Below are 26112 nucleotides of genomic sequence, written 5' to 3'. Positions count from 1 at the left end.
CCAGTGAGGAACATCTGTCCCTCCTCTTTGCCAGAATCTATTTACTGCCCTTCAGATCTCAGCTTAAAAATCTCTTCCCAGCTTTCCCTGACACTGCAGATGGTCAGATCCCTGTTAAGTGCTCTCACAGTCTCTGCTTTTCCTCTACAGAAGCCTTCACAATTCAGCGGAAATAATTTGTGTTTTAGTTGTTTCATATCCATCTCTCCCCACTTGACATAAGCTTCCCTCTGTCTTAATTTATTATCTCATCCCTAATGCTAGCTGAGTGCAATGAGAGGGAGCATCTCACAGTCATTGGAAGGGAATGAGAGAGTAACCCACTGTGGGGGTGGGTTTGGAGAGCTCCTCAGGTTGTAAGGACGTTGGGGAGTAATAGCATCCCAGTAACTAAGGGTCAAAGAAAACATCCAAGTTGGATCAACAGCCTCTGAAAGTCAAGCTCCTGGAAACTCCTTCCTCATCTGGGCTGCATCCCATGCCTGGGGAGCCCTGCCCCTTACCTGGTTGACCTCCCTGCAGATCTCCCCAACTCGCCTCACCAGGAGCTGCTGCAGGTGGCGACACTCGGTGCCTGGCCCCGCATCCTCCCGAATCAGGCTCCTGGGGAGGATGCATCAGACACAGAATTGCAGTGGGGAGGAAGAGGGGGGAGGAGGTCATGGGAGGAGGGACCAAGAGGAAGGAAAGGAAGGAGGACTGGACAAGGGGAAGTAAACATGAAGGGAACTAGGAAAGATGGAATTCTCAGCAGCAATTCTGGAAGCCTGGGCTCCAGGCCTGCCTCACCAGCCTCCATGTAGGCACCACCTGAGGTTTCCCTCACGCAGTTCACCTCTTCTTTATCCTCCGATCTTCTTTGTCAGAATGGTGGGCCTCCCTTCTCTTAACATGCCCACCCCCATGATTAGAGCAGCACTGAGCGAGATGCCTAAGTATGGTGCTGCTGCTTACTAACTGGGATCTTGAGCAAGCATAATATAACCTATGTGTGCTGGAGTTTCTTCATTCTGACCATAAGGATAATAATATTTCGCAGGTATGTTACAGATCAAATGACGGATCCATATAACAAACACCACAGTGCCTGCCACATAGCAAGTACTTGTTAAATACTACCTATTATCCCTTATTTTTATATACCTACAGCTCCTGGGCTGCTGTGAACTGTAGATTCTCTTAATGCTTGGCTAGGAGCCAAAATCCTCATCAGCTTTTCAACTCCATTAGAAGCGCGGAGTGATATGCTTTGTTACAACATGTGGGAAGTGGTCAGGAGCCCCCAGCCTCGGAGCACAAGTCAGATCCCTACCCAAAACCTCAGTCCCAAGTCTAGCCTTCTAACAACACTGAAGAGGGGAGCTGTGGGACCAGGGAGAAGCTAACGTCGGCGTCAGGCTGCAGGGCCCAGCTGCTCCTTACCTCGCATGTGCATACACTTCCACACGGTCCTGCAGCACCCGGACAATGAGCCAGAAGTCAGGCAGGCAGGGTCCAGGGAGGCCTATGAGCGAAGGCTGTGGAGGTGGCAGCCCGGGTGGGGTCCGCAACACGAAGGGGGGCTTCTCACCTGGGGTCTCACTGGGACCCTCACTGTCTGAGCCACTGCTGCCACCATCGTAACCTGTGTCAAACATGCTTAAGTTCAACCTTACCCTTAGGCTCATGTGAGCCCCAAATGCATCACCTTGGTGGGTCCCCCTGGGTTAGTCCCTACTGATGGACCTGCCCAGACCTTCCACTATGCGGCCCTGAGTCCACTTCCCATCAGCTTGGTCTTCCCTGCTCTGCCCCAGCTTACCTAGGTGGTCCGAGTCCACACTGCCCTGACTGGACATGAGACTGAGTCCCCGGCTGGGCCCAGCCTGGCTCCCTGGGAAGAGAAGGGAAAGCCTGGAGCCTCTCTCGATCCTGCCAAGGACGCTTTCTGAACACGGTTGCAGGGCAAGGAAGGTGCAAGTCCTCTCTTACCTCCCTGGGGCAGGTTGGGGAGACTGATGAGCAGGGGGCTCTGAGAATCCTCTGGGGAGCCAGGGGCTTGGGGGCTGGCTGTCAGGGCCTGAGGGTCAGGAGGTCAGGTTGGAGCACAGCCCCATACTTCCACCACCACCCGCTCCTTTCGCAGGTGAGCCCAGGCAAGACTCACCTCCCCTTCGAGGCCTTCAGCCCTGTCCTCCTGGCTGCGCCAAGCCCAGGCCGGAGAAGTCCCAAGCTCCCTGTGGGACCCACCTGGCTGTTGGCCCACTGCCACAAAGAAGAAGCCACTGTCAGGGTCCTCAAGAAGAACATGACCAGGGAGGTGGAGGCGGCGGAACTCCTAGGGAGCAGGAGCCAAGGGCAGAAGTTAGGCAGGAGCAGCTCTCCCTATTGGTGGGCCCCACACTTCCTCATCAGACCCCTCACAAGTACCCAGTGAAGCACACACTAGCATCCCCATTGAGAGTTATGAAAAGGCTCAGTGACTCGCCCAAGACTCAACAGGCCCAGGGGCAAGGGTGAGCTGGGCCGCCAGGCATGGGGTCAGAGTCAGACCACAGCGTGAGGAGGTGGACTCCAACCGAAAGAGGGCCTTCCGGTTCTATCCGTGCAGCCTGGGGAAGGACGGGCCCCAAGGTGACCAGGGAGCATCTTGAGGGCAGCATACCTCCTTAAACTGTGTGAGAGAACGCTCTGGCCCAAATACAAAACTCAGGGGCAGCGTTTGGCGCAGGCAGGTGGAGCGTCCAGGTGAGCTGTGGATGTGGGCAGCTGCGCGGTGCAGGGCTGGGCTCTGGGGGACGCCCCCTCTTCGCAGCGCCCCCACCATCTCATCCTCCAGCAGCCAGCGGATCTACGGTCAGAGAGCGATACAGGGAGTGGTGAGGGGCACCCCCCATGCTGACTGGGGCGTCACCACACTCCTCCATCAGAAGACACTGGAAGAGACTCTGCCTCACAGACTGGGACAGGCCTCAGTGGACCTCAGAATAAAGGGGGTGACTTACGTCACCATCTGATGGAAAGGGTGTCAGTTACAGTGCTGAGGGGCGATTACTTAGGCTGGGGGAGGGAAGGCCCTCACCTCACTCATGGTGGTCTCAACAGCCAGTCTGTGGGGTGTGGCCAAATTAGACAGTCCTGGGTGCCTAATTGGAAAAAAGGTTTACATACTGGTTTCCAGAGGACAAAAACCAATGGGGAGCAAGGAAGTCTAAGAGGGAGATAAGGAAATACCTGTCTTCTCCTGGAGGCGGCAGTGGGGGCCCCAGCCCATCATCGGATGGCTGCCCTGGGGACCGAGGGAAAGACGCACTGCTTTCAGATGTTGACCTGAACAGGACAGGAGCAAAGGTCAAAGGTCAGCACCTATCATCCTCCCAAGGCCTCCTCAGCAATCCTTTCTTGGAATCCTTAAGTTACCTTTAGTCCCCAGGCACCCCTAAATTCCTTAATGGTTCCCCTACTCTAACAAGGCCCCAGACCCCCCACCAAACTTGCTGCCACACCGGTGGTGCTGAGGATCTGAGGTCGGGGGGAGCTCCACTTCCAGGGGCAAGGTCAGCACAAAGACGTCCAGAGTGACACTGAGGTCCCGCAGAGGAACTCGGCCTCCGATGGGGGGCCCCTCCAGACTAGAAAGCACCTGGCCTGGGAGAGGGGGGAGGTTAGGGGTCACTGGAACCCTGGGACAAGCACAGATTCTAAGTGTCCAGGGCTAAAGAGTTATACCCAGAGGCTCTCTCCCACCCCCAGACAGGCAGGCAGGCAGGCTGGCCCAGGCCCTGTGGCCCTCCCCTGGGGACCTCTAGACTCACCCAGGCAGGTGGGCAGGCTGCACACAGGCACTGAGCTGTGCCGGCCACGCAGCCGCACGGAGCACGTGAGGTGCAGGAAGAGCGGTGGCAGGTCGTGCCCCAGGCTCTCGGGCCCCGTGGGGGAGTCGCCCCCCAGGATACTGAAGGAGTCTTCATCGGGGTTCACGGTGTCTGCGTCTGACAGTGAGGCGGAGTCCAGCCCGGCAGGCCCCAGGTCTGGTTCGCGGCTCTCGCGGTACTCCACCTCCAGCTCCGGGTCACTCTCGGTGACCACGCAGCAGGCAGATGCGTCTCCTGGAGACGCATGTCACGTGGTCAACAGGAGAGGCTGGCAGCGGAGGCCCCGGATGCTGGCTGGAAGCCGCCTTTGCCCCTCTACCCACTGGCCTATGTACCTTCCTCTCCTATGAGCTCAGCCTCTGAAAACTCCAAGTCACTGACTTTTCTGTCGACTGTATCCCGGGGGCCCTCATCCTGGGCAAGAGAAAGGGGCAGCCTTACCTGAGGTGGGCCTCAGGGGACCAAGGATCAGGGATCGGGAGGATCTGGGTGGGCCAAGCACGGTTTCAGGGGCTACAGGCTGTGGGGAGGGTGGGAGGTAAAGGAGATGGCCACTCACCTCACGCCTGCTGGATGGAGGGCAATAGAAGAAGTAGTGGGGGTTGGAGGGCACGGTGCGGAAGTGGAGACTGCTGATCTCCAGGAACTTCTCCTGTTTGGGGTTAGAAGGCTACGATGTCAGCTGCTATTCGGCTGAACACTGCCCCTATCCTAGAACAAACACCTACACACCCCCAACCATGAGGGACCACTGCCCAGCCAGGGCTCTGTCTCTCTACCCTCACCTGGATGAGGCTGTGAAGAGCATCATGGGCCTCTCCTCTGAGCTGACAGACGTCTGTCAGAGAGATCTCCAGGCCCGGGTCTGGATGCCCAGGGACACGGGTGCTCTGAAACTCAGGCTCGCTTAGGTCCTCAGTCTCTATGCTGAGCAGGGTGGGGGGTAGTGAAGTGTTAGGAACCATCACATCCTAGAGGAGCCTGCTTCCCAAATGGGAGCAGCGCACAACGGCCTGCCTCTCCCTCTCAGAAGGGTGCTGAGCACAGGACGCTGGCAGGAGAGGTCGGGAGAACCCGCCCACCCATCTCCACTCTAACTTCCATATTCCTTAGTGGCTGGACATTTCTGTGCAACAGAGGACTGAGCAAGGCTGATTCCTGGCTTTCTGACTTGGACCAGTGGGTGGAGGGAGAGATCACTCATCGTGGGAGAGAGACCCAGGTGGAGAAGCAAGGTTTGGTGGGAAGAAAGTGCACTCATCTGAGGGGCATGAAAGGTGGGGGATCTAGGCCTCCAGAGAGGGAACTGGGCGTCACCAGTGCACTCATCCCTCCGCTCCCTCCGTTTCCCCAGTGCTGACCCCTGTAGACACCAGACACACAGCTGTCTGCCTGCCTCTCTCACGCAACAGTTTCTGTCTTTGTGAGACTCAGCAGTTTAGGGGATTATCACTACTATCTGGATATCCTCGGAACAAGCTTCTGCTTTCACTGATGGCCACTGGCAACTCCCCACCACTAACCTAGCTCAACACTCCACATCAAAACAGGAAAGCTAGGAGAACAAGGAAAGTAAGATGGGGAGACTGCTGCCCATGTTGAATGGGAGACAGAAGCCTGGGCAGGAGGTGAGAAACCAGTGGCCAAGCATGGCTGGTTGCCTCCCCAGGGCAAGAGGCCCCGGGCTATAGGGGCTTTGTCTGTGTGCCCCCTTATATATCATTCAAGAACCATCCCAACCTGGACTCAGAAGCCAGGATAGCTCGTTCCCGAGGCTCGGGGCCCTCCTCCATGCTGCTGCTGAAGAGCCCTGGGCTGAGGGGACCGGGGCTTGGGGGTGCATGAGGCAAACCCCGAGTGTGGCCGCACAGTGCGAGCAGAAATGGGGTGATGTCTATCTCCTGCAGCAGCTCCTCACAGGCATCCACTGCTATCAGCAGGTCCTGCGAGGTCACGCTCTGTGCTTGCTGCAAGCTCCGGAACAGCCCTGCGGGAAGCGGAAGGGGCCACGAGGTCAAGCTCTGTGAGGACCTCTCCAGTCCCCATGTCCGTAATCTGCAAAGTGGGCTTCTCCTTGCCACAGCATCACACTCACCACGGACATAGCATCGCTGTGCGTGCTCCTGTAGCAAGGCACAGTGGTTGGCTGCCTCCTTGTGCCTGGGCTCCATCCAGGCTGAGGAGAGGGAAGGCTGGTCGAGGAACTGAGTCCTAGGAATGGAGGAAAGAGAGGGCTTGGCTAGCTCCCCTCAGTGACAGCCCACACGTAACCATCCCCCACCTTCCAGTGGATTGTCCCTAGGTCCCTACCAAATGCAGTGACGGCTCAGAGACTTCAGCTGATGAGCTGAAGGAAGTCCAGCACTGGGCAGGCAGGACACGGCCAAGAAGCTGAGCTCCTGCCACTGATCATCAGCTTGTGTGTCTGTCCCCTTGAGCAATGGCTGGGGGCCATGGCTGGCTGGGGGCCATGGCTGGCTGGGGGCCATGGTTGGCTGGGGGCTGGGAAAGGACCTAGGTCAACACGGAGGGCACTCACCGGAAGATGAGATCTCGGGGTGCCTGAGGGGGCTGCACGCCAACCATCTGCTCCCTCAATGCTTCCAGAGAACAGCTATAGATGTAGACAGGACACCGGGTCCGGGGCCCATCTGCACCCTCTGTCTGTGAAGCCTGGCGCCCAGGGTAAGCTGGTAGGTCCTGACAGAAGGGTGGGCTCAGCTCTCCTGAATTCTGGGCACTGTCTGTGGGCAAGAGTGGCCCATGGCATCCAGCCCTCTGTCTGTTCCCATTCTTGCTGCTGCTTAACTGACTTAAGAGTCAGCAGACTTACCACTGGCTGGGGTGACACTGAGGGTGGGGACCTGGGACTTTGTCACCGTGACCCCAGTTCCTGCCAGATCTTTCATGCTGGGGGCCCCATTCCAATCCCCAAACTTAGGCCTTGTCTCCTCTTGAGGGGGTCCCTCTAGGCCATATGAAGCCAGATGCAGGACATCTGCAGAAGAAAAGCAAGACATAACTCAGAGCTGCCTGGCGGGCCAGTGAGGGGGCTGAGGGGACGAGTGAGAGAGGCCAACAGTTGGTACCTGAGAAGGTCGCGGGGAGGAAAGTCAGAAAAACATGCTGGGGGGTCACAAGCCTCGCATAGCAGCGCCACTGAGGGGGCTGGGCAGAGCTGACGGGCCTGGGAGTTTCAGGAGGGCCTGGACTCTGTACGAGAGAAACAAAATCAGAGCCGTCTGAAGGGACCACCCAATGCCCACTCTCTTTCTCTGCCCAAGACTCCATGCTCAGGGACAGGTTGCAAGACTGGTGACCACGAGGGATGGCGGCACCCTGTCAGTGGCGGGCAGCACTCAGCCTCCCCAGACTTAGAAAGCTGGGGGGGAACATGTGGGCATGGCAGGAGGTCACCATGATGAAGGCCCGATGCACCAGTGCTGACCGGGGTGGGAAGACCGGGGTCTCCGATGGGCTGGGCGCTGCTGCCTGCTTGATCCTTTAGGATCCCAGGGTCCCCCACCGGTGGCCCCTCTGGACCTACAATGAAGGTAGAGGTGGACGGGAGAGAGCAGAGCTCTGAGGTGCAGGAAAGGGGAGGCCAGCACCCAGACGGGAATCGCTCTGCAGAGTCTGGTAGCTGGAAAGAGGCAGGGGCTCACCTGGACTGTGGCAGGTCCGCCGAAGCACCCCGTGCAGGAAAGCCGCCTGGTCGGTGGCGGGCAGCGGGAGCTCCCGGTCACTCAGCTCCTGGCCCAGGCAGCCATGCAGCAGGCACAGCACCATGTCATTGGCGGGACAGGGCGCCTCGGCCGGAGGGATGCCCTCTGGCTCTGCCCAACACACACTCCGCTCAGCACCCAGGGCCTCCTGCTGCCCAGTGACCCCCGGCTCCGGCCCGGCCAGCCCGGCCCTCCTGCAGCCCCCGCCCCCAACACTCTCTGCTCCTTCGCAGACTCATCTGCTTTCTGTGCTCTAACACCCCTTGGCTGGCTGGCTCTCTAGGCACAAGGCTCACCCACCTCTGGAAAGCAGGAGGAAGAACATCTGGAGCTGCTGGCACTGAGGCAACAGTCCCATGAGGTCAAAACGGAAAGGGATCTCGTGGACGCAGGCGTCTCTTCCCTGGTCCAATCCTGGGAGGGCGGTGGGGGTGGGGTGGGGGGAGACGAGCACAGGGAGGCCTGGAGTTCCCGTCTGCAGCTGGCTTCTCCCCACTCCTCCCTGGCTCCTGCCCAGGGGCCCCTCCCCACTGACCGGCAGAGACCCTTGGCTCCGGGGGCAGGGGACTCCACTCCTTGCTCTGGCAGAGCTGTATCAGATACTCGAAGCTCAGCATGGAGCCTATGCAGGCAGCGTCCCGAGGGTGGAGCTAGGGGAGGAGTAGCAGAGGGCAGGGGTGAACCCCAGCTTCCAGCTCTCAAGGAAGGCCCCACCAACACAGACATTCAGAACACAGAGACTGAGAGGGACCAGGAAGCCATCAGGCTGTGCTACTCCCAGGGGACTAGGGAGCGCTGGGGTCCTCCGAGGCCACTCACAGCTCGAGGGATCTCACAGTACGTCAAGTCCTGGAGGTGCCTCCAGCTCTCAGGGCCAGGTCCCACCCGTCCATGCTGCGGCTCCACCCACACCTCGGTGACCAGGTTGAGTTCCGAGTCCCCCTCCAGGGCCTCTACCTCCACATCGTTGTCATCATCTGTGGAGAAGCTAAAGAAGGAAGGACTCTAAGCCTGGAGAAAGGGGAGTCCACCCACCGCCGCCTGGTCAGGAGTCGGCCCACAGAGCGCGGGAAGGCCAGGGCTCACAGGACAGCCACAGTTCACACATGGCCTTCTGTCACTGTATCCGCCCGATGAAGCGTCTGAAGACAGCATCCCCTGCCCTGACTCTCAAGGTTGGGAGATAGACCTTCAGAGGGCAGTAGGGGGAAGGGGAACTGGAGCAAGGTGGCTCGGGGGGTCAGGGCTCACCTGTCCTTGGTGGAGGTTGAATGAGGCGGGAAGAGGATGTACTGGACCACGCACGTGTGCCTCTCCTCAGCCGCAGCCTGCCCCGGGGGCTCATTCTGGGACAGGAGGGGAGAGTTTGGGCCCGCCCCAGCCCTGGCCCTCAGAACTTTAGGCCCCTCACCACACTGTCCTGGGATTGGCCTCAGGCCACAGGGTCCCAGTGAGGCAGTGTTTCCATCAGCCTTGAACCCGCTCAGAAGCGAGTAGCCGTGGGATGACGACGGACCTTGGTGGGATGTGAGGGATGGCACATACCTGAATCGGGAGCTCCAGGACCATGGTGATGATGCCTTCCCCACTGCAGGCGAAGTGGAACCCTTCTGAGAGCCGGACTCTGAGGCCCCGGAGGAGCAGCGGTGGGACGGGATGAGATGGGGAGAGACATTCAGCACGCAAACCCTGGCCTCCGATGCCCCTTAGACGCCCTCTTTCCAGTGGCCATCCAAGCAGACTTGTCTGCTGGTGGCCCTGTTCAAACCACCGGTCCCTCAGGGGCAGCAGGTCCAATGAGAACCAGGGGCCAAAGTCACCAAGTTGTGGGGAAAGGCGGTGGGTAGGGGAGCAGCACGCCTGCTCTGTGCTGGCTCTGCTGCAGAGCGAGGGCCTCAGAGATGAGGGCAGATGGAGGGGCCGTGTCTGGCTTAGGCTTTCTGCCAGCATCCAAGCCCAGCGTTGACGCTTGCTCCCTCCCTGCCCGCTGTGGCCCGGTAGGTTGAGTGACGTACTCAGTGAGGATGGAAAGGAGCTGGGCGATGGCACTGAGTGGCAGCGCAGGGGCCAGCCCCGACGGGACGCTCCAGAGCCAGCGCTGGTGGTACAGGTAGCGGGACAGTGATGCCAGGCTGGAAGAGGCTGAGCGGCCCGACACCAAGGGCAGTGGCCCTGGCGGCTCCAGGGTCAGCAAGAAGGGTGCCCGGTAGTCCAGAGGCAGCTTCTCATACCTGGGCAACAAGGGCAATTCCCAGTTGACCTCTGCTCATGCTCAGCTCACGTTCCTGGCCGGTCCTCACCCTCTCTACCAACCTGATGAGCAGCTTGTCCAGCGGCTTATGCAGGACCACAAGGCAGGGCCGGTCAGACAGGGCCTGCTGTGGCCCCAGCGTTGGGGGGGACTTGGAGGGAGAGCTTCCCCCACCGGTGCCCCCCAGCCCTTTTCGTTTCACCTTGGGTGTTGGCTCCTTGCTTTGAACCCGGTGGGGGAAACGCAGGCGCAGGATTTCTTCCCGCAAGTCCGACACAATCTGAGGGGAAACTGTGATCACACCCTCCCATCTGGTATGGACACGCAGAAGGGGGTCCACGGACGAGGTGGGAGAGCCTGGTGCTGCACAGCTTATTGGTCTGGGGGGCTCCTCCTTCGACTGGCCCCGGGAGTGCTGGGGAGAAGCAGCCTGTCGACACTCCAGGGCTCGTGGGTCGGAGAGTGAGTCGGGGCCCCGCTCACCTTGTGCCGAGCCTGTGCTGGTGTGCCGATGAGGAAACCCAGGCGCAGCACCATGCACGGGGCCTTGGAGATGATGCGGACCATGTAGAAGGAGGAAGGGGGCTGGTCTGGGGCACTGGGGAGAAATGGAGGGTCTGTGAGCAGCCCTCGGTTGGGAGAAGATGGGTTTAGGAGGAAGGAGGGAGAGGGTCTGGGGTGAGAGGAAGAGACACAGGCTGGGGGGAGGAGGGGACATCACGGCGCCCACCTGGAGAGCAGCTTCACGTAGGAATAGCCCTCGACCAGCACGAAGCTGCTCCAGTCACGGAGCAGGGAGGTCAGTGAGGAGTGCGAGATCCTACACTGGACGGTGCTGTAGCGGCCGTTGCTGCCCGGGGTGTGCAGGTGCTTGGGGATCGGCCTGGGAAGAGGGTGTGCGGTGCAGTCAGCCGTCCCGGCCCCAGGCGTTGGGGAGAGGGACAGGCTGCTACTTCTCTCTTCCAGGCCCTGTCTGAGGCTCTGGAGGCTCAAGAGCAGGAGGGCTAGGACGGTTGGCGCTTTCCTTGGCCAAGTCGGTATGGGCTCATCCACTGCCTCCCTTCCCCGTCACTTCGCGCCCCTCCCGCACCCTGCTCCTCCACCCAGGCTGTGGCCTGACCAGGGATACCCACGTGTCATGCTCCAGGATGAGCACCAGGCGGTGCATGTGCAGCCAGCGCTGCCACGAGTTAGCGTCCATGGACAGCACTGGCTTCCAGTAGGCAGCAAACTGGGCGTGGGAGGAGTCAGAGCCACTGTGCTGAAGCGACAGCACCTGGGGGCAGGAAGAGCTCGTGAATGACCTCCACGCGGCAGCAGAGCCTGGGGTGGGCGGGGTCAGAGGCAGCAGTGGAGTAAGGCTAAAGGAACCTTCAGCCCCGCCTGGGACAGAGGCAGAAACTGCCTCCAATATGAAGGCTAGGTCAGGGGCCCCCAGCCTCTAGAATCTCATGCCTAATGGTCTGAGCTGGAAATGTTGAAATAATAGTAATAAATAAAATGCACAATAAATGTAATGTACTTGAATCATTCCAAAACGACTACCCCAAACCCAAGTCTGTGGAAAAATTGTCTTCCACAAAACCAGTCCCTGGTGCCAAAAAGGTTGGGGACCACTGGCTAGATTAAGACAAACGACCCCAGGGACAGGCTGTGTGGCCTCTTAAAGATGAATCCAGACACAGGATGAAACTTCCATCACTGACTTTGGGGGAAAGCCTCTGAGTGATGGCAGGACCTTAGAATGAGGGTATGATTCACTAGAGTAAGCCCCCAGCCCCTCAGTGCTAGGCTGATGGCTGAGGCCAAGTGTGGAGAAAGCAAAGGACAAATGGAGCCACAGTCCTTGAGAAGCACAGCAGTCAGTGGTTGGCTGGAAGTGTGGGGGAGGCTGGAGGATGCGTGTGGAGACGGCGAGAGGGCTTGCAGCTGGCTGGGAGACCACTACTGAGACATTCTGTGAGTCTTGACCTTTGACTCCAATGATCTGTTGGGGGCCACCTTTCTCTAGAGACTCTTTCCTCCCCTGGGGGGGACAGTGGGGGTGGGGAGGAGGGGGCTCTGAAGGCTCAAGTTCCTGGTTTGGGGGCCTCAGAGGTGAGGAAAATGAACGTGCTTCTGGGCTCCAGAGGGTGAGCACAGGACAGGGAGAATGCGCGTCAGGGCCCCTCACCGGGGTGGTGGAGCCGGGTGGGATGTAGAAGAGAGGCACTCCACTCTTGGTGCTGTCGGGCAGCGTGAAGTGCTCTGGGACGGAGGAGAAGGACTGCAGGTGGGCGAGCATCTGGTCCGTCTGGTTAATGCTGCAGAGCAAGGGCCACCCGGAGAGTCAGGGGAGGGGAGCCCCAGGGGCACCTGGGAGTCTGGACACAAGCCCCGAGTGCTCAGGGTGACTCTCTCCAGACCCCGCTTTCACACATCCACCCCTCCACACAGCAAGTGGGGCCTCCGTCACTAAGCGGTGACCTTGCTTACCTCTGCAGTGTGTTCCAGAACCGTCGGATAACATGGGTGCGATACAGCGAGCGAATGGGTTGTCTCAGCGCACAGGACACGTCATGCAGGATGTCATAACCGCCTTCCATTGTCACTTCCACCCGGGTGCCTCGAGGGCCCTCAGGCTCCAGGGGCCAGGGTGCAGTAGCCACGTACTCAATGCGCATGTTGTGTTTCCACAGCAGCACCAGCTTCACCTCCAGCTGGGACCCGCCTTCAGGGGAAGCAGGAGGGGAAGAGGGCCTGGGGCTGAGTCTTGTCCACAACCTCCACCTACAGCATGGAACTCTAGCCAGAGGTTCCAAGCCTGGTTCCACAGAGTGCAGGCCCAGAGCCTACCAACTGACACAAACTGAAGTTTGCAGGCAAAATCTGAAAACAAAGCTAAGTCCAGGACACTACACCACTCTCAGCTGACTCACCTGGAACAGAAGGAGATGGAACTGGGAAGCTAAATGCTAAGAGAAGCAAGCCCAGCTCAACTGATAGGCAGAGTCTGCCGTGCATGGTTACACGGGGCTCTCCTGCTCTGTTTAGATGTGTGGGATACGGCAGGGCCTGGACCTTACCTTTGGCCAGTGTGACCTCTCGGACGCTGTAGCCCTCTCGAAGCCGCACAGACACGGTGCTGACCAAGTCAGCCGGAACCTCCTTCTCAGTGTGCTTTTTCCGGCGCAGGGCCAAGGCAGGGTTGCTGCTTGCGGAGACCAAGTGCTCATTAAACAGGCGGTGCTGAGAGCCTAGGGGCCGGGCGGGGGGCAGGGGGCGGGAGGGGTCGGGCAGGGGACAGTGTTACCTGTTAGCTGACGGAGAACAGGGCGAAGTTAGCCCCGTTACACTGCCCGGGGACCCGAGCCCTGGACAGATCCCTGCATCATCTCTGGGTCCACACTAGGGTCCCCCGGTTCCCACACCTGCCCTAGTCTGCCCCTCACCGCAGTAATATTCAGGGTTCAGGGCTTCCCCGCTGCGCAGGAAGGAGTAGAGCAGAAACGCCCGGTGGTAGACAGTCAGACCCAGGTTGCCTGGTTCGGGCTCAGGACAAGTGGACAGGTAGGAGCCGAATGTTGCCATGGCGATAAACTTCATCAGTTCCACGTTGGGTACATGGCCAAAACTGCAGTCATAAGAGTAAACTCCTCCCACCTGAAGAAAGGGAGCAAGTAGAGACCTAGCTCCGAGAGAGGCAACGGAGAAGACAGTGCAAGAAGAGGCTGGGCTGCGTGGCGGCTCGCACCCCAGCACAGCCGCAGCTTTCCTTCCCTGAGCCCTTCTGTCTGAAGCCAACAGCAGCTGGCCACACCCCTCTCGCCCCACATCAAATACCAGCCTGACCCCACTCACTGAGATTCTGGCCAACGGCTCACCAAATTCCTATCATCTCAAGACTGCAGCATCTGACAGGGTGCTTCTCAAACCTTAGGGTGCAGACAAAACCCTGAGGCCTGGGGTGGGAACCTAAGAGTTCGCGTTTCTAACAAGCTCCCTGGCAATGCCAAGGCTGCTGGTCTGTGGACCGTAGTGTGAGCACTAAACCTACAGATCAGAGACTGGAGAACCACATACAACCTGCGGTCAAACCTAGCCTAGCCTCTGCTTTTGTAAATAAACTTTTATGGGAACACAGCACACCCTGTCCATGCCTGCTTTCAGGCTACAAGAGCGCAGCTGAGCAGCTCGGACAACCACATGGCCCACAAAGCTTGAAATGTTTACTAGCTGGTCCTTTGGAGGTACACTCTAGAGTTTAGCGGTCCCCAGCCTTTTTGGCACCAGTGACCAATTTCATGGAAGACGACTGCCCCATGAACCAGGGTTGAGGGGGGTGGTCTCAGGATGATTCGACTGCATTACATTTACTGTGCCAGTTATCCCTATTATTATCACATCAGCTCCACCTCAGATCACCAGGCTTTAGAGACCAGAGGTGGGGACACCTACAGATGGTTCATTCAATTTCCTGGCCACTCAGCTCCTTAACCCTCATCTCCAAGAACTTTATTCCACTCACCTGCCCCAGAGCTACACACTGGCCCCTGGCTTCACCTGGAACTAATTCCTCTTTGTGAACTCAATTGCCACATCCCTGATTACACATAACTCTGTCCCATTTTTAAGTTCCTTTCATCCTCCTCCTCCTGCTGCTCTTTGATCCCATTAAGACTCCCAGGCCTTGAACCACTGCTCTTTTCAAATCTATCCACGTCCTCCTGGGCCTCTTTTAGCAACCCAGCCTGGACTGCATGTTCAAGCAACTTCTTATGCAACATTCTCAACTCCCAGGCCCTCCTCACCTTTCTTCTGCTTCCACCTGGAAACCCCAACTAGGATCACAAGCTCTATACCCAGATCCCAAACGAGATCTTCAGTTCAGTTCAGTCGCTCAGTCGTGTCCGACTCTGCGACCCCATGAACCGCAGCATGCCAGGCCTTCCTGTCCATCACCAATTCCCTGAGTTCACTCAAACTCATGTGCATCGAGTCGGTGATGCCATCCAGCCATCTCTGTCGTCCCCTTCTCCTCCTGCCCCCAATCCCTCCCAGCATCAGTCTTTTCCAATGAGTCAACTCCTCGCACGAGGTAGCCCAAGTACTGGAGTTTCAGCCTCAGCATCAGTCCTTCCAATGGACACCCGGGACTGGTCTCCTTTAGGATGGACGGGTTGGATCCCAAATGGAAGAAAAACTGCATAGTTGTGTAGGGTGGCGCTACATCAAAGAGTATGGCACCCCATCCAGCTGGTCCTTCAGGCGCCATTTCTCCTTCTCAGCTCTGCCTCCCTCCCTCACAGTACATGTCCTCACTTCTATCCTAGTCTCAGAGAAGCAAGGACACTCTTCTGCTCCAAGAATCCCTCAACTTATTTTTTGAGCCAACGCCCTCCTCTTAATTTAGGGACTTCACTCCATCCAGCTTCCTCTCCTTTATTTTCAAACTCTGCTCCACGATGGCCCTTTGGAAACATGAAGTCTCTAGCTTAAAACACAAGTCAGAACACCCTTCTCTTTCCACACTATCCTCCCCTCAGGCTGCCATTCTCTCTCTCGAGCACACTTGCTCCTCCCTTGATCTGAACAACCAGATTCCACATGTCAACACTTGTCTTACATCCTTCCCTTCTATCCACTCTTCCACGCACTGCAATCATTTCTCTCACCGCCTCTGGACTATAGTAGCCTCGAAAAAAATTTCTATAACCTAACTGCCAAACCCAAAGGGCACTTTTCATTCCTCATTGTACATGATCTCCCTACTGCCTCTCATGCTGTTAAGTACTCCTTTTCTCCCCCAAACCCTGAAATTCTTGACACCAGAGCCTTCTGGTTTCTGTCTGATTATTTCCTCTTCATTCTTTGCTGGGCCCCCTCTCTATGAAAGATCTTTAAACCTCAGTAGCCCCCAAGTTCTTTGGGGACCCTTATCTATTCTCAAATGCCATGTGTAGGCTGCCCGAATCCTAACTATCTCTCAGTTAGTGTGGACTCCTGAGTATCTGGTCTGTGTGTCCGGCTGCTAACCGCTACGAACGGCAGTCATTTACTGCGTAATTCTGCACTATGCTAAACCCTTCAAATGCATCACCTCACCCACTGAGGAAGGTGCTATTACAACCTCCGTTTACAAATGAATCCACCTAAGAAGTGAAGTGGTGTGTCCACATCACACAGCCAGCAAGTGGAGTCGATTCCGGCCAGGCACGCCTAACTCCAAAGCTGACACCCAGGCGCCTGGAACAACATGCACACACCTGGACTCATCATCCTGTCCGCATTCCACCCCAACTGCGGCTCTGTTGACTCTGCTGGCTCCTAGTCATCAGTGAAGTCAGCAACTTGGAGATGCCCTTAGCCCCTCTTTCTTGTTCACCCCTCACATCTCGCTAATCATAAGTCATGTTGATGCCGCCCCTTCATTTCCTTAATGCTATCCCCCATTCTCTCTTACCCTGAATTCCCCTAGTTTAAGTCCTGATCTTCTCACCTGACCACTGCAATTAACAGCCTCCCCGCCTCCACTCTTGTCCCTCCCCCAGCAATGAGTGACATTTATAAAACACAAACCCAGTAAGTGACTTTCCTTCCCTCCACACAATTATGCTGGAACTCCTCTAACACAGCAGAAGCACCTTTCCATGCTCTGGCCTATGCCTACCCTCTAGCCTCACTTTCCACTTTCTGCCTTCTGTCCTATAGCCTGTCAATCCAAACTGGCTGCAGGTCCCTGAATATACTCCCTCCTCTGCTTAAGCTAGTTTGAGCTGGGTTTTCTGACCCTTGCAACCGAAACAGGAATAACTAATCTAATGAGGGAGGTGGGACTGGAACTGACTGCCAGACAGCAAACTTTGCATTCTTCTTACTATAACACGCTGTCTCTCACATCCTAAGGAAAGAACAAAGATGAGAATCCTCTCCCACCAGTTTAATATCCTGTTCTAGACATGATGCTCCATCCCCATCCCCACCATCCCTCCAGAACTATGCTATTGGCTTTACCTGGGAAACCCCTGCCTACAAGAAAGTAACCAGCCACATTCCACCTGGTAAGGTATGATACTTTCCTCTCCTCCTTCCCAGAAAGTCCTTACCTGCACAAAAGAACAGGCCACAGTGCCACTGCGAAGCTGGTTCAGCAGCGTCTCACAGACAGCAACATCGGGGACACTGGTCACTCCATCCGTGATCACAATGATACCTGGAGCAGCAAGCATCAGACTCAGACCTGGGGTCCCTCCAGATCAGAGTCACAGGGAGGCGCCCAAGGGACAGGACCTCAGTGTCCACCAACCACTGTGTTTTATAATCCTCCAATACCTTTCCTTCTTCCCTTCCCTCCTGCTCCAACCTCTCGAGGGCTGGGTCCCAAACTCCTCCCAAGAGGTGATCTTGGAGCTCTGCTCCTTCCCACCAGGATCCCTGCTGGTTGTCAGAGCTGGGGCTACTCGAGATACACACTACTGAACACTTACCTTTCATAAACAAGGAAATAGACCCGCTTCCCTGCAGCCCACTAATCCTTTGGAACTTCTATCTTTGCTGATAATACCACCACCCTTCCTGTACCCCCCTTTCCCCAGTCTTACCAACATTCCTCCTACTGACCTGCACTGGAGTTGGAGGGCAGCAGCTGCAGTGCCAGGATGCCCTGACGAATCATACTGACCAGCCCAAGATCAGCTGTCACCATGGAAACGCCCACTTTCCGGCCTGAGGGCTCCCCTAAGTCTGGGGACTGGTCCTCGGTCTGGCCCAAGTCACAGAAAAGATTGAATGGGACAGATGGCGCTGCTACCCCATCCACAGCAAAGCCAGAATTGATAGTCTAGCATTGCCCACGCCAGACAGGCCTAATCCTATGAGCTCTCCAGTTCCCCTACTGTATGGCTAAGTCCTGACTATGCTCCTTCCCCTGCTGTGTGCTTGGAGGCCGATCCTCAGATGGGCAAGCCGTCCAGCACCAGCTGAAGCACCACACTGTCCTGGAGCAGGCTTTCCCCACCTTTTGCCAGTAAGGCCCCCTTTCCGTATTCTTCCATTGCCATTATGATACATATTACTACATCAATCGAATTAAGTCTTCAGACACACAGACCTGCCATCTGCCTGGCTACTTCTCAGATATCTGAAAGAATAAGAGCGTGCACTGTGGTGAACCCAAGCAGCTTTATCCCAGATTATACAAAATAGTAGAAATCAAAGTCACCCACAATCAGCTTCTCAGATCCACGGGGGGAGAAGATTCAGGACTGAAAAAACACAAGCAAACAGCCTCCACGTTTTCTCCCCGCCACAGTGTGTGCCTTGGGGAGTCTGGTAAGCCTCTTCAACAGGGAACCTGCTGTGCGCACTCACAGCACTTCTTCCCCTGGCGCCCTCTGCCCCTGGCTTTTTGCCCTTTTTTTCTGCTGTCTCCTCCCTCTATGACATTTGGCTTGCCCTTCCTCTGTCCCCTCTGTCCCTTAACAGCTCCTCCTTCTCCACGGCCTCTACCTGCTTTCTCTCCCACATACCTGGTTCTGGGGGTCATACTGCTGCTGTAGCATGGTGGCCACCTTATCCTCAAAGAGACAGAGCTGCGCATACACCTGTTGCAAGAACACCTCCCGCTGGGAAGGGTCCAAAAGGCAGCCCTGGACCAGCACCTGAGACGCACAAGGGAAAGAGCGGTATGTGAAGGGCAGGGGGACGCTGGGCAGTACCCCTCTGGCCTCCCTCTTTATTCGCCACACTGGGCTGCCCCAAGCTCCCGCGTGGGGGCGCCACTAACATCTCCCAGTTTCCTCCATCTTGGCCTCCAGGACATTGTCTACAAGCTGCCCTATCTGGCCAGGAAATGCCTCTTTTCACTCGTACATTCTTATTCTTGTTGATTTCCAAGCACTGCACAAAGAAGCTGCTCTGGATCTTTTCTTTTTCTTAAGCTGAGAATCTTATTCCCCCAACGAGTGTTCCTTCCTTCTCTTTACCCTTAGCAGATAACTCCCAGCCACCATTTTCACAGAGAAAGAAACCAGTCAACAGGAACTCCCCACTCACCCTAACCTTCAGGGTGCACTACTCTCTGACCTACCGAAAATGCCCTCAGCATTGGCCAGTCATTTGCATCTACCTGTGTTTTTGTTCTTCCTTCCAGGGTCCAAAGAAGAAGATTCCTCTTCCTCTTTTCTCTCCCCAAAGCTAATATCTCCATCTAACCTTGGATCTTTTGTCTGTCTAACATCTTGGTTCCCTCTCCATGGGGTTTCCTTCCTTCTACATTCAACATGAGTTAAGTTCTCCCATCCTAAAAGTTTTATACAGACCTGGCGGCCCCGGTGGTGGCCTTGGGACCTCTCCTCTCTCCCCGTCCTCATCAGACTCCGACAATCTGCCCACTTCTCCCCATCCCCTGCCCCCCCACCCAACAGCTACTTCTTCACTCTCCATTCAGAACGGGGCCAGTGCGTGGGGACAGCCAGAAGAGGGCAGAGCAGGACTCTGGACAACTAAAGGCCTGACTGAGAGGAGGGGAAGACTGGGAACTGGGGCTGTGAAAAGAGGAGCAAAATGTTCAGAGCTGTATTGTTCAGAAGAGTGAAAACTGAGTCAACCTAAGGGTCCAACAACGGTTTGGCTAAATATATAATGACGGAAAATACGATAAAATACTAAGAGAAGCAGTCATTTAAAACTGTGTTTTCAAAAAATATTTAGTGATGTGGAAAAAATGCCCATATCATATGTTAAAAGAGCAGGAGGTAGAACTGGGTGTTTGGAATAAGCTTGACGTTTCTTCTGTCTCTGGACTGAGTAGTGGTGATGAGGGAAATAAATGCATACTCAAAGAGAAGACAGACATTCCACAACATGTCAAAAATAGCTATTTCTGGGAGGTATATTATGATCAAGTTCTGTAGGTTTAAAAATATATATATTTTATATATTTTCCAAATCTCCTTCAAAGGGCATATAGTATAAATGTGACAACTTTTGTTTTGAAAAACAGCAGGATGCATCTTGAGGAAGTTGCCTCACGTCTTAGCTGACTTAGTGACACGTGGCCTGGAGGCTTCCCTAAGTTCAGTCCTCGTCTTCTCCACAGTGGCTGTCCTTGTTCAGAACTCACCTCCTCTGCCATGCCACAATAATCTTCCGCCTGTTCTCCCTAGTCCAGAATTTGCCCCCAATTCTCACTGGCCACAAACAACTGTCATCTTCCTAATGGACACATCTGATCCTGTCACTGACATTCCAAACCTCCAACATTTCTCTACTACCTGTGACTAATAATTTCAGTAGCTAACATTTGCACATGTTCTGTGTGACAGGCACTGTTTTATTAATAAATGCTTGACATGTATTAATTCAGTCACCATGCAATATTGGTGACATCCCCATTTTGGAGAAAAGACCCAGATGCACAGAGAGGTTAAGTAACTTGCACAAAAGCACACAGCTGGTAAGGGGTACAGCAAGGAAGCACATGAGGCATTTGCAGATACAGATGCTCTTTACCCCCAAACTCCCCTGTAGAATAAAGTGCAAGCTCTCAGCCATGACATCCAAGGTGTTTCATAATTCTGCCCCCGCTTCTCTCTCTCCCCTTTACCACCCTCCTAACCCTCCCATCACTCAATCTTCATTGTGTCCAGCTGAGTAACATGTAGCTCCCTATAACCCCTGTGACTGACAGCACAGTTTCACAGCTCTATGTCTGCTTCTGCTGGCCCCTCTGCCTGGAAAGCCCATTTCCTCTGTTTTAAATAATTAACATCAATTCATCCTTCAAGACTCAGTTCAAATGTCTTGGTCCAAAAGTCTCTCCTGCTGCTGCTCCAGGCTGGCTAGGTGCTCCCACAGCACCTGAGTCATAACTTAGCAGTGCCCTTATCACTTTCAACTGAAATTATCTCTTTTAATATCGGTCTACCCTACTAAGCTCTCAACCCCTCCCAGTAGGACAGGAACAGGGTCTGATTCATCCAGGACCTAGCCCAGGCCTGGCATCGATTGGGCTTCACTAAGTGTTTATCAAAGTGAACCAAGTGTTGAGTGATTACCTAACATCTAAACTTTTCTCACCTTGACCGTGAGTGCCTGCAAAGCCTGATCTCTGCCTGGGGATGTGGTCCACCACCAACAGTCCTAACACCAGCACTAGGAGAACACTTTAATCCTGGGTAGAGGGCTGGGACCCAGGCGTGTACCAAAGGCCATATGCATATTTCAGCTTCTCAGATGCTGTTTCTTGCATCCTCCTCTCTCAAAGCCAGTTTGATAGCTAAGCTGACAATGGAGCCATCAGGACAGTTTCAGGGTAAGCCCCTACCAATGAGTTAAGAGTGGTTACAAGCAGATGAGGGGAAACTGGGTCAATACTTATCTAAGCCCAAAACAGATATTCTAGTAACAGACTTGACCATTATCCAAAAGGAGTGCCTTCTGATAGCTTGTCTGGGTGTTGGATAAGCCTGTAATTATCTGTATGGTCAGCATTAACACCCGACAGCTCACAGGGCTCAGAAGAAAAATGGCCCTCCTCTCTCCTTGGAAGAAATTATGTTTTTGGGTCTTTGTTATATTTCAAAACCACAAAACTGTCCCAAAAGACCATCTTCTAGAGGTAGTGCAAGGAGTTAGGACAGTATCCAGCCTTCCGATGGAACTAAAAGGGGCAGGGGAGAGAAAAGAGACATCCGGGAGCAGAACCAGAGACTTGGAGGAGCAATGAGAGAGGCATTTGTCCAGTCAGTGCCAACTCACCTGATGCTTAAGGGAAGGCCCTTTAAGGCCAGAGCAACACTTTTAAAGAGGAGAGAGACTTGCAGAGATGACTAGGAATAGGTTTGAGAAGGGCTGGGGACTTTGGGCATGGAGAGTAGAGACAGGATAAGGACTTGGTCAGTGGACTACCCAAAATTAGGTCTGAGGATACAGACATGGAGAAAGGATGCAATACCTGATGGGACTGCAGGCCAATGATGGAAGAATAGGCCTGGATAGTGACGTAGACCTCAGGCTGGAAGTCAATACAAGATCCAGGCACTCGGAAGGGCCGGAGCAGCCCGCCTAGGCAGCGGGAGAGGGCGTGGAAAACTTCATCAAACAAGATCTCCCCTGTGGAATCATCCTGAGGGTAATGCAAAGAAAGGTCTCTCAAGGGTAACCAAATACAGCCCCAAGCAGAGGGCAGATGTAAGCAGCTTCCGGGGTTGAGATTCTTAAGGTTGATCATACCCCCCAACACAGTGCACAGATGGAACGGGCTCTGTCTCCAAACACCCACCATCCCTTCACACACCTGTCTCCTTTCCACAGTGGTACCACTGTGGGATCATTTTTCACTTATCTCAGGCTGCCTCTTCTTACTCTTCACTTCCTACCCAATCCTTTCTTCCCACTGCCTCCCCTCAACCAACCCCTTACCACAATGCCAGTGGATGGGCTGAGGTCCAGCTCAATGACAAACCGATACTGCCAGGCCAGGAAGGTGACCCGGGTGGATGGTACAAGGAGGAAGGGCCTGGGGACCACTGGCTCATCTGGCTGCCACCCAGGAGGCAGGACACTGAGGACTTCCAGCTCCTGCTCAGACTGAAGCTGATGATGGAGAGAAGAGGGAAGAGTCAGGGAAGTACCCCTTTCTCTCCAGGACCTGACTTCCAGACCCAAAATGACACACCACTGGCTCTACCTCCCACAACCCAACCAAGTGCTTCTCCAAGCTGGAAAAATGACTAGGCAATATTTCCCCTGTGAAATCTTGTGGCCAAAGTCACTTGCCCCTCCTCGAATTGGATCCCTCAAGAGTTAGTCTCCCCTCCTGTTTCCAGCACTCTTCTTAAAACAAACAAACAAACAAACAGATCCTCGGGGTCAGCCCTCATGTTGTGCATGTCTCTGGGCCTCACCAGCATCTCTTGGGGTGTGGCCTGCACAGTCTGGTGCAGGTGATTGAGGAACCAAGCCAGGCGAACATTTCGGGAGATTCGATAATCCTTTTTCATCAATAGGAACACCTGCCCGGCTTCTTCCACCTAGGGATAAAGAGATATTTTTAAAATCTATAAAAATTCACTAGTCCCAGGGACTTCCCTGGTGCTCCCCATGCAGGCGGCCTGGGTCTGATCCCTGGTCAGGGAACTAGGGGCTTGCCAGGTGCCTCCGTGGGTAAAGAATCTGCCTGCAATGCAGGAGACACAGGTTTGATCCCTGGGTCAGGAAGATCCCCTGGAGGAGGACATTGCAACCCTCTCTAGTATTCTTGCTGGGAGAATCCCACGGACAGAGGAGCCTGGTGGGCTACAGTCCATGGGGTCACAAAGAATCGGATACGAATGAAGTGACTTAGCATGCACGCAGGTAACTGGGTCCCATGTGCCTCAACTAAGGGTTCACATGCTGCAACTAAAGATTCATGTGGCCACAACTAAGACCTGGCGCAGCCAAGTAAGTATTTTTTAAAAATCCACTAGTTCCTAGTACATATAGATCACAGTGCAAGTAACTTGTCCAAAAAGCTCGGAATCCATTACCGAGGCAAGGCAGCAGAAGTGAAATGGTTACCCCCACTTCAGTGCAATGGGCTTCCCAAGGATTCAGTTCTCATCTCTTGATTCCCATTTCTCCTCTAAAGACATCTATGCAGATCAAGTGACCTTGTACATTTCAATGGATATGTGAGTTTCTCCTATAAACTCTAAGTTCTTTGAGGGCAGGGATTGCATCTTGCTCTATTTTTGTGTCCCTCTGCTTAGCAAATCGCTTAAAACAGAACAGACACTCAATAAAGCCCAGCAGTTCCTCCTATAAAGTCTTGACAACAGCAGGTAGTGAGAGCTCTTCACTGGGTGGATGGCAAGCCTACTGAAGACCTCAAAGCCCAGCTTCTGTGGCTCACAGTCTCCCTCCCCACCCTTCCCAGCTGTCAACGCTCCAGTTCCTTCCTTCTGTTGCCTCACAGGCAGTCGGTTCAACTGTGTCCTAACGACCATCTGTTCCCTTGCCTGTGTCCTCACCTGTTGTGACAAAAGCCTGGGCCAACTCTTGACTCCGGAGAAGGCAATGGCACCCCACTCCAGTACTTTTGCCTGGAAATCCCACGGACGGAGGAGCCTGGTGGGCTGCAGTCCATGGGGTCGCTAGAGTCAGACACGACTGAGCGACTTCACTTTCACTTTTCACTTTCATGTACTGGAGAAGGAAATGGCAACCCACTCCAGTGTTCTTGCCTGGAGAATCCCCGGGACGGGGGAGCCTGGTGGGCTGCCGTCTATGGGGTCGCATAGAGTCGGACACGACTGAAGCGACTTAGCAGCAGCAGCAGCAACTCTTGACTCAGGATGAATTTAACTTTCTTCCTTATCCACACATACACTGCACCAGCTGTATACTCTGACGGAAAGAAACTTTCCACCTTGTCAGTGGTGCCACTTCTAGCGAACGTTACCAATCATTTTACCTTTCCCTGGTCAGCAACCTTTCCTTAGTCCCCTCAGGTTTTCCAATCTGTCAACTCCCATGGTCCCACCAGATAAACCTATTGTTTTGCAGAGAAATAAGGGTCAGCTGGCCTGAACTCTTCAATGTGTCCTCAAGATTAACCCTTATCAGTAACATCCTTTACTCCCTTACTCTTGCTTCAGATGAAAAGATTACTCTCCTCCTTAGATAAACTGCAAATTTCTCTTCCCATGTTCCTAGTGAGGGGGGAAATGCCAGGCTACAAGGAAGTGAGCAAAAGTCAGTGATATCCGGTTGAGAAATGGGATGTTGAAATGAAGATTTTTTTCTCTCCAACAATGGGGAAATACCCATGGAGAAGAGATGGAAAAAGTCCTGGAAAAGCAATAATGATGGATATCTGATGCTGGAGAAGAGTTTGGAGAGTAGAGATGCAACGACTAATGATGAAGAAAGACCTTTGTCTCCAAGACAGAAGGCAAAAGTAAAGAGATATAGAAACAACGGATACAAGTATATGTATATGGCTGAGTACTTTCACTGTTCACCTGAAACTACCACATTTTTAATCGGCTAAATCCCAATACAAAATAAAAAGTTTAAAGTTTAGGGAAAGAGACAGAGCAAGAGACATTGGGAAATGGCAGGGATGAGAGTAGAATGAAGAAGAGGGAAGAAACACATATTTATTGAGAACCTAAAATACATTCAATAGAACACTGTAGAGATTAAGTATAAGAACTTCAGATTCAGACAGCCTGGGTTTGAATCCCAATTCAGCCTCCTATTAGCAGTGAGATTGTGGGAAAGGTACTTAACCTATATGTTTCAGTGTCCTCATTTGTAAAATAAAGATAGTACCGGTGTCAGATTTACCAGCACCAATCCTAATACCAATTGAATTGCACTGTTCTGCGGATGAAGGCAAATTACACATATGAAGTCCTCAGCACAGAGCATGGCACTTAGAACACAACAGAAGTCAACTATTACAAGTTATGACCAGGCTCAACACTAGGCCCTTTACCTAGGTAACCACATTCAGTCTTCACACAAAACATTTAACAGAAGTCAGTAGAGATCCAAAAAAGTTAGGCAGCTTAGCAGAATTTGTAGTTCAGTTCAGTCGCTCAGTCATGTCCACCTCTTTGCGACCCCACGGGCTGCAGCATGCCAGGCTTCCCTGTCCATCACCAACTCCTGGAGCTTGCTCAAACTCATGTCCATCAAGTCAGTGACGCCATCCAACCATCTCATCCTCTGTCGTCCCCTTCTCTTCTTGCCTTCAATCTTTCTAAGCATCAGGGTCTCTTCCAATGAGTCAGTTCTTTGCATCAGGTGGCCAAAGTATTGGAGTTTCAGCATCAGTCTTCCAATGAATATTCAGAATTCTCTTTAGGGTTAACTGGTTTGATCTCCTTGCAGTCCAAGGGACTCTCAAGAGTCTTCTTCAACACCACAGTTCAAAAGCATCAATTCTTTGGTGCTCAGCTTTCTTTATAGTCCAACTCTCACATCCATACATGACTACTGGAAAAACCCTAGCTTTGACTAGACAGACCTTTGTCAGCAAAGTAATGTCTCTGCTTTTTAATATGCTGTCTAGGTTGGTCATAGCTTTTCTTCCAAGGAGCAAGCATCTTTTAATTTCATGGCTGTGGTCACCATCTGCAGTGATTTTGGAATCCCCAAAAAGTACTCTCTCACTGTTTCCATTGTTTCCCCATCTATTTGCCATAAAGTGATGGGACTGGATGCCATGATCGTAGTTTTTTGAATGCTGAGCTTCAAGCTAGCTTTTTCACTTTCATTAAGAGGCTCTTTAGATCTTCTTTGCTTTCTG

General features: G+C 54.1%; 1 protein-coding gene across 2 annotated transcripts in view; it reads right to left on the bottom strand.

Annotated features, from left to right (window-relative positions):
* Nucleotides 1–26112, bottom strand: part of SZT2 (SZT2 subunit of KICSTOR complex) — a 51704-nt gene that overhangs the window by 17099 nt on the left and 8493 nt on the right. For both annotated transcript variants that reach the window (XR_011256805.1, XM_069588845.1), the window contains exons 2-41: nucleotides 22718–22843; nucleotides 22233–22406; nucleotides 21766–21936; nucleotides 18338–18469; nucleotides 17430–17571; nucleotides 16916–17022; nucleotides 13262–13472; nucleotides 12896–13066; nucleotides 12306–12540; nucleotides 12004–12133; nucleotides 10964–11106; nucleotides 10561–10713; nucleotides 10314–10428; nucleotides 9893–10110; nucleotides 9595–9810; nucleotides 9125–9203; nucleotides 8831–8925; nucleotides 8399–8567; nucleotides 8115–8229; nucleotides 7880–7993; nucleotides 7520–7690; nucleotides 7303–7397; nucleotides 6944–7067; nucleotides 6688–6852; nucleotides 6394–6598; nucleotides 5950–6065; nucleotides 5595–5841; nucleotides 4640–4781; nucleotides 4414–4506; nucleotides 4190–4268; nucleotides 3795–4088; nucleotides 3486–3627; nucleotides 3214–3309; nucleotides 3062–3125; nucleotides 2645–2830; nucleotides 2147–2317; nucleotides 1972–2059; nucleotides 1802–1873; nucleotides 1423–1624; nucleotides 504–603 (exon numbers count right to left, since the gene is read on the bottom strand). Coding sequence is in view for 1 of the 2 variants with exons in the window: in XM_069588845.1 (XP_069444946.1) it covers nucleotides 504–603; nucleotides 1423–1624; nucleotides 1802–1873; nucleotides 1972–2059; nucleotides 2147–2317; nucleotides 2645–2830; nucleotides 3062–3125; nucleotides 3214–3309; nucleotides 3486–3627; nucleotides 3795–4088; nucleotides 4190–4268; nucleotides 4414–4506; nucleotides 4640–4781; nucleotides 5595–5841; nucleotides 5950–6065; nucleotides 6394–6598; nucleotides 6688–6852; nucleotides 6944–7067; nucleotides 7303–7397; nucleotides 7520–7690; nucleotides 7880–7993; nucleotides 8115–8229; nucleotides 8399–8567; nucleotides 8831–8925; nucleotides 9125–9203; nucleotides 9595–9810; nucleotides 9893–10110; nucleotides 10314–10428; nucleotides 10561–10713; nucleotides 10964–11106; nucleotides 12004–12133; nucleotides 12306–12540; nucleotides 12896–13066; nucleotides 13262–13472; nucleotides 16916–17022; nucleotides 17430–17571; nucleotides 18338–18469; nucleotides 21766–21936; nucleotides 22233–22406; nucleotides 22718–22843 (5868 nt within the window). In the remaining variant the exon portion in view is untranslated. The remainder of the gene's footprint in view (nucleotides 1–503; nucleotides 604–1422; nucleotides 1625–1801; nucleotides 1874–1971; nucleotides 2060–2146; nucleotides 2318–2644; nucleotides 2831–3061; nucleotides 3126–3213; nucleotides 3310–3485; nucleotides 3628–3794; nucleotides 4089–4189; nucleotides 4269–4413; nucleotides 4507–4639; nucleotides 4782–5594; nucleotides 5842–5949; nucleotides 6066–6393; nucleotides 6599–6687; nucleotides 6853–6943; nucleotides 7068–7302; nucleotides 7398–7519; nucleotides 7691–7879; nucleotides 7994–8114; nucleotides 8230–8398; nucleotides 8568–8830; nucleotides 8926–9124; nucleotides 9204–9594; nucleotides 9811–9892; nucleotides 10111–10313; nucleotides 10429–10560; nucleotides 10714–10963; nucleotides 11107–12003; nucleotides 12134–12305; nucleotides 12541–12895; nucleotides 13067–13261; nucleotides 13473–16915; nucleotides 17023–17429; nucleotides 17572–18337; nucleotides 18470–21765; nucleotides 21937–22232; nucleotides 22407–22717; nucleotides 22844–26112) is intronic.

The sequence above is a fragment of the Ovis canadensis genome, chromosome 1 (assembly GCF_042477335.2).
Source record: "Ovis canadensis isolate MfBH-ARS-UI-01 breed Bighorn chromosome 1, ARS-UI_OviCan_v2, whole genome shotgun sequence".
Taxonomy (NCBI): Eukaryota; Metazoa; Chordata; class Mammalia; order Artiodactyla; family Bovidae; genus Ovis; species Ovis canadensis.
This window is presented reverse-complemented; position numbering and strand designations above follow the sequence as displayed.